The sequence below is a fragment of the Mastomys coucha genome, unplaced genomic scaffold (assembly GCF_008632895.1).
Source record: "Mastomys coucha isolate ucsf_1 unplaced genomic scaffold, UCSF_Mcou_1 pScaffold22, whole genome shotgun sequence".
NCBI lineage: Eukaryota > Metazoa > Chordata > Mammalia > Rodentia > Muridae > Mastomys > Mastomys coucha.
The window spans coordinates 129,575,884-129,582,889 of NW_022196905.1; the positions used below are offsets into that span (position 1 = coordinate 129,575,884).

Consider the following 7,006-nt stretch of genomic DNA (forward strand, 5'->3'; position numbering starts at 1 on the left):
ATCTGTCATCTTTGGTGGACTGCCACCAACCAGAAAGCATGTGTGTCACATCTCTAGAAAGAAGAAAAGAGTTCAAATCCCAATGTATACTTCTGACTTTAACTTTTATAGTAAACATACATGAGACCCCGCGCTGACTTTCCGTGTGACCATTCTGACTTTAAGGGATATAAGCTAAGCTCTGTGTTTTTTCTGTAGCTATGTGTCACTTAGTACTTTTGTAAAATGAGTAAAATTTGAGGTGTTTGGCAAGAATAAAAAGAAAGAAAGAAAGAAAGAAAGAAAGAAAGAAAGAAAGAAAGAAAAAGAAAAGAAAACCATGCTGTCCTTCCAGAGGGGCTGTGAACTCGCTAAAGGAATTCATCAGGTTCCACAAGGGCAAAGGAGCTGAGAGCTAGCTGCATTTAACAGTCCTTGAGCTGAAAATTCAGCAGGGTCAGGAATGCTGTCAGGTGTTCAACAGAGAGATGTATCTCTGCACCCATGTGGCCCCTGGCTGGACACAGAACTGCTTACCTGTTTTTGTAGTGAATCTGTAGAAAAGAGATACAAAGTGAATTCTGACATCCATGGCTCATGAAGCTAATTGAAGGAAGAGGTCGAGTCCTGACTAGGGTTGTCCCCTATCCAACACAACTGCCACACCCCATTCCTGTCCCTTCTCCTGCTAAACCTGCTTCTCCTTTCCATCTCCCCCAGAATCCACACACCTCAGGCCTACATTCCCCAGGAATCATGTCTCAGAAGGTCAGTAATTGCCAGGCAGTAATTGTATTGTGATGCTTTTGTTTCAATATAAAAGCTTTATTGAGACATGATTCACCCACTCTATGAAGTATATATTTGACATGATTAAGGATAATGATACTATAGCTCAGCAGTAGAGCCTAGAATCCCCGAGGGAGGGGCTGGGGGCGTGGCTCAGTGGTAGAGCCCCTGCCTAGAATCCCCCAGTGAGGGGCTGGGGGCGTGGCTCAGTGGTAGAGCCCCTGCCTAGAATCCCCCAGGGAGGGGCTGGGGGCATGGCTCAGTGGTAGAGCCCCTGCCTAGAATCCCCCAGGGAGGGGCTAGGAATGTGGCTTAGTGGTAGTACATTTGCCTAACATGTAGAAAGCTCTAAGTTCAACCCTTAATAAGGCAAATAGAAAAAACTTTAAATGTGAGTACTTCGTTAATAGATTTCAGTATATTTATAGATTAGAGAACTGTTGCCCAAGCCATTTTAATCTTTTACATGTGTTTCTGCTGAGAGTATAACCCAGGGCTTCATATTGCTTAATAAATGTTTTACCACTGAATTACACAACAGTTCTGCACAGTAAATTTTAGAGGACAGAAAGAATCCCACAATAATACATCACATAGTTCTCTTTTTATACATTTAGATTGCATATTATTTATTGCAGAGGGAGGAAAACAAATTTACTATAATGCATGTATGGAGGTCAGAGGAAAGTTTGCAAGGGAATCAGCTTTCTCTCCCCATCATGTGGAACCAGGAGATCAAATTCAAGTGGTTAGGCTTGGTGCAAGGTACTTTTATCTACTGAGCCATCTCACCAAACTCACAATTCTACCACACTCCTCTTTTTTAAAAACAAGGCCTTACCATGTAGCCATGCCAAGTCTCAAACTAATGATTCTCTCCCTCGGCCTGCTGACTGCAGGGATTACAAGTTTGCACCAATATATTGAGCTCTTGGTGTTATCATCATCATCATTATTATTATTATCAAGACAGAGTTTCTCATTGTACCAATGGCTGTCATGGAACTAGGTTAGTAGACTAGCCTCAAACTCGAGACAGGGCTTCTCTGTATAGCTCTGGCTGTCCTGGAACTCACTCTGTAGACCAGGCTGGCCTCGAACTCAGAAATCTGCCTGCCTCTGCCTCCCAAGTGCTGGGATTAAAGGCATGCGCCACCACCACCCCGGCGATGTAATGACTCTTAAACAATTAAAAAATTGAGGCATGGGGCACAGCACAGTCCTAATGGCCCAGGTGAATGCTGTGTGTTCTCATCTTAAAAACAATGTAATAACTGCACAATGGTAGTTCCAGATTAATTCTTGACTTGCAAAAGAAAGTTTGAAGAAATTATTAGAAAAATGAAATAGAGCCAACATTGGGACCCCAAGAAAGAAAGAAAAAAAACTATTGAAGTTATGAAAGAAGTTGTACAACATTTGAGAGTGGTTCCTGGATAGCAAGTATAGAATATGTAAAGTCTTATATTAGTGAAACTAAGTCAAAACACTGGGACTCTTAGGAGAGTCAATGTGTGCAATGTGCAGAAGCAGAAAGCTAGTGGAGCTACTGACTTAAGGGTTAACTTGATTCTTTCTGGCCACTGCCTGGCAGCTTTGCCCATGTCATTTATCATTAGAGTTTCACAAGAAAATGCAAGTAGCTGGCCCCAGAGCTCTGAGCTCTGGAGTGTCATAAGTTAAAGAGCTCTGAGCTCTGGAGTGTCATAAGTTAAAGAGCGCTGAGTTCTGGAGTGTCATAAGTTAAAGAGCGCTGAGCTCTGGAGTGTCATAAGTTAAAGAGCTCTGAGCTCTGGAGTGTCATAAGTTAAAGTTTAAATAAGGACAAGTTTGCAATTATTATTTTTTGGCTATAGGCCTGGAAATATGGAAGCTTGAAACTCTGGGGAACAATTGTAACTCTTGATTCTTTGTGGGATGTGGTTATTCTTTTGAACTTGATTTGGCAATGATTATACAATGCTTTTTTTTAAACCTGCTTTTGGAGTATCAATAAAAGTCTGGGGCACGAAAAAAGGCAAGAGGGCATGGAGAGAACAAATGAGGAGAGCGAGTCATGAGCATGGAGAGAGCGAGTGAGGAGAGTGGGTAATGAGCGTGTAGAGAGCGAATGTGGAGAGTGAGTAGTGAGCATGGAGAGAACGAATGAGGAGAGCGAGTCGTGAGCATGGAGAGAGCAAATGAGGAGAGTGAGTAGTGAGCATGGAGAGAGCGAATGTGGAGAGTGAGTAGTGAGCGTGTAGAGAGCGAATGTGGAGAGTGAGTAGTGAGCATGGAGAGAGTGAATGAAGAGAGCGAGTTGTGAACCTGTAGAGAGCGAATGTGGAGAGTGAGTAGTGAGCATGGAGAGAGCGAATGTGGAGAGTGAGTAGTGAGCATGCAGAGAGCGAGTGAGGAGTATGTGAGGTGAACGTGGAGAGCGAATGAAGAGTGTGAGAGAGAGAGCATGAGAAGAGCATGTGAACAGTGAGTAAAGAGAGAATGTGAGGCGTGTGTGGATAGTGTGTGTGTGAGTGAAAGGAGAGTGCATGTGGTGTGTGTGAGTGTGAGATGTGTGTGAAGAGTGTGTGTGAGAGTGAAAGAGGAATGCACAGAGGTGTGTATGAGTGTGAGATTCCAAGAGAGGAAAAGTACACAGGAGAAAAGCAGAGTGCGCAGAAGAATGCAGAGTGTGTGCAGCCTCAAGCTGCGAGCGAATGAGCAAGAGAAAAAGAGCAGAGAATGAGAGAGAAGAGAGAAAGAGAGCAGAGAATGAGAGAGAAGAGAGAGAAACTTTAAGCCTTGAAAATTTGCCTGTCAGCTTGTACCCAAAAAGTAGTCTATGTCTATTTATTATGTGCCTTCCAGACGTCCCTGCTTCCAGATGAGAACTCCAACCCTGTGTCAAGGCTGGACTCCGACATACAGCTAGTGCCACAGGATCACATAGTGGCTCAAATTGGGGCAGCAGGGAATAGGGATGTCACTCCCACCTAAAAACAGGCAAAGGGAGGGGATGGTTCTGTCAGACAGGAGGAGCTTCGGGGGAAGGGGGAGTAGGACCAGCTACATGTGACAACCACAAACTAGACACTGAAGAAGATGGCCAGGAGAACAATGGGACCCAAAGAGAAGGTCTTCATGGGCCATTTACCCAGGCCCTTTATAGATGGCTCCTCAATTCCTCCTGGCTTATCTTCTCTGAGTCTGTGCAGCACCTGAAGAACATTCCAGAGAAACTTATGGTTGAAAACAAAGTAGCTTTGTGTGTGTGTGTGTGTGTGTGTGTTGTGTATGTACATGACTCTGTGGGTACATACATGAGGATATGAATATGCAGAGGTCAGAGGAGGACATGACGAGCTTCCTGAGTGCTGGGATTAAAGGTGTGTGCCACCATCACCTGGCTCACATCCTATTATTTATAGGTGGCTTCTATATTACTTTCCTTGTTATCAAAGGAATTTAGCTGACAAAGACAATTTACAGAGAGGGGACAATCTTGGCTCATGGTTTGAGGGCACAGTTCATGATAAGAAATCCACAGCAGTAAAAGTATGATGCAGCTGATGTCATTGCATCTAGTTAGGAAGCAGAGAGGGATGCACTGATGCTCAATTTGTGCTCTATTATTGAGCCACGCTAGCCAGCCCCCTACTGGGCTAAACTCTACCCCCACCCCGGTACATCCCTGAGAAATTCTAGGTAAGCATTCTACCACTAGATCACATTCCTGCACTTGATTTGAAAAATAATTTACTTATTTATGTGTTTGTTGTGGGACTGGGGTGTCAGCATGAGTGGCCATGCACATGGAGCACGTGTGGGTTAGAAGGCAAGTCATAGAGTCTGTTCTCTCTTCCCATCATGTGAGTCCTGGGAATTGAACTCAGCTCATCTGGCTTGGCTGCAGGTGCCTTTGCTGCTGAACCATCTCTCCAGTACAGCCTTTGAATTTTTGTTTGTTTGTTTTTTGTTGTTGTTGTTTTCAAGATAGGGTTTCTCTGTGTAGCCCTGGAACTCACTCACTCTGTAGACCAGGCTGGCCTCGAACTCAGAAATCCTCCTGCCTCTGCCTCCCAAGTGCTGGGATTAAAGTTGTGCACCACCACCGCCTGGCCAGCCTTTGAATTTTTGAGCTAGGATCTCATTGCCTCTCAGGATGATTTTTAAACTTCAGTCTCCCTGCTTCTCCCTCCCAAGAACTAGGGTTACCCGTGTGCCAAGGTTCCACAGTTTCACTACGGTTCTGTCTATGTCTGTCTTTCTCTATGGTTAGTCATCTTTTATGAAACATCAGGATCTCTCCATGTAAGGAGTGTGTCCATAATCAGGCTTCTGCTGTAGTCTACCTTCTCAGTATGCCTGCACAATGCTCTATCTTCATTCTCCTATCTTGGTACAGGAGATCCAACCCAGAGCCTCGCACTCCACCCCCAGTCCTGAGCATATCCTTCATTTCAGCCCCTCTGGGTCCTGGCTACCATGGATACCCTTCTAAGTTTCTTCTGTTGTCATGGTCACGGGACTGGAATAGACTAGCTCATTTGTCCAGGTTCCCTTTCTTATGGCTCTCACGTTACAGACTGAAGTGTGTTCTCTTTCCCCTAAAGTCATGTATTGAAGCATTAATCTTCAATGTACCCATATTTGGAAACAAGAACTTTAAAGAGTCATTTTAGTTTTTGAGGTAAGGCTTCACTACGTAGCCTTTGCTAGCCTAGATCTTACCATGTAGACCCTGCTGGTCTTGAACTCACAGAGATCTACATGTCTCTGCCTCCTGAGTGCTGAGATTAAAAGTGTACCCTACCACACCTGGCTTTTTCATTTATCTTTACTTTTATTTTTATTTATTTATTTTTTAAGATTTATTTATTTATTATATGTAAGTACACTGTAGCTATCTTCAGACGCACCAGAAGAGGGCGTCAGATCTCATTATGGGTGGTTGTGAGCTACCATGTGGTTGCTGGGATTTGAACTCATGATCTTCCGAAGAGCAATCAGTGCTCTTCCCTGCTGACCCATCTCACCAGCCCTTTACTTTTATTTTTAATTACGTGTGTGTGTGTGTGTGTGTGTGTGTGTGTACACACGCGCGTGTGTGTGGTTGCTTGTGGAGGCCAGAGTGGGAGTCAGATCCCCTGGAGATAGAATGATAGGAAGTTGTAAGCCTCCTGAGGTAGGTTCTAAAAACTGGACTTGGGTCCTCTGGAAAAGCAGTAGGTGCTTATAACCTGTTGGTTATTCAGGCCACTTAAGAGGCAAGGAAGGCTTTCCCTGCCTTGAACTCCTTTGTAAACTTTGTATACTTTCTAAACTTTGTAAACCCTCAAGGCTAGAATGTGGTTGCTCCCACCCCCACCGTATCCAGCAGCCAGGGCCCTCCCCTAGACCTCTCGAACTGCCCAGCTTCTGTAGCTGTCACAAAGATCATCTATAGCCCCTCAACGGGAGCCTTCCCAGATTATGCTAATTAGGTAAAAAGTCTGAACAGACGGCACCAATCCCTGAACGTCCCACAGAAACCCACCAATCCCTGAACAGGAAAGCCCACCAAACCCTGAGCTCCTCCAAGCTTGGGACCTGAAATCCCATCAATCCTCACCCTGGAAGTCTCCACCCTAGAAAGCCCCGCCTCCCAAGAACCCCTATATAAGCACTGCATCTTGTCTAATTCCACCCCCCCCCCTGCCAGCTGCTCCCTCTGGGAGCATAGGTAGCCACTCCTGGATTTATTTCTCCTCTACCTGGACACCCTAATAAATCTCTTTTGTGAGATTTGTTGCCTGGTGTGACTACTCATCGGAAGAAGACAGGAAGCAGTAAAGAGAAGGAAGGAAAAAAACGAAGAGAAGGAGCAGGGCTGAGGCTCCTGTGTCCTCAGCTCAGCTGGGATTCCCTCCCCTGGGAGCTGCAACACCTCTGCTGAGGGGGCTTCCTCTCAGAGCTGTGCGGTTCCTGAGCTCCCGTGTCTCAGGGTGCCCTTCCATTGGGTCACTGCCCTACCTCAGAGCTGTGCGGTTCCTGGGCTTCCGAGTCCCAGGACACCTTCCCATCTGAGCAGAAGGACCAATGTAACCATGTCTTGGTATATTAAAAAGCAAAGACAGGAGAGGAAGTGGTTCCCCCCTATGATCTGGAAGGTCTGCCCTTCATTGACCTCCCTTCAATTAAGCCCTACCTCCCAAAGGCTTCATAAACTTCCCAAACTTCCCAACCATCAGCAGCCAGGCAGGGCGGGGGGAGGGGGGGG

At 45.5% G+C, this 7,006-nt stretch overlaps 1 protein-coding gene across 1 annotated transcript; it reads right to left on the reverse strand.

Annotated features, from left to right (window-relative positions):
- Positions 1-448: 448 nt before the first annotated feature.
- On the reverse strand, positions 449-3,890 carry Ccl26 (C-C motif chemokine ligand 26). Its single transcript, XM_031391165.1, is given in 3 exon segments — positions 449-533; positions 3,674-3,740; positions 3,818-3,890. Coding segments are annotated over 3 exon segments (225 nt in total).
- Between the last annotated feature and the right edge of the window lie 3,116 nt (positions 3,891-7,006).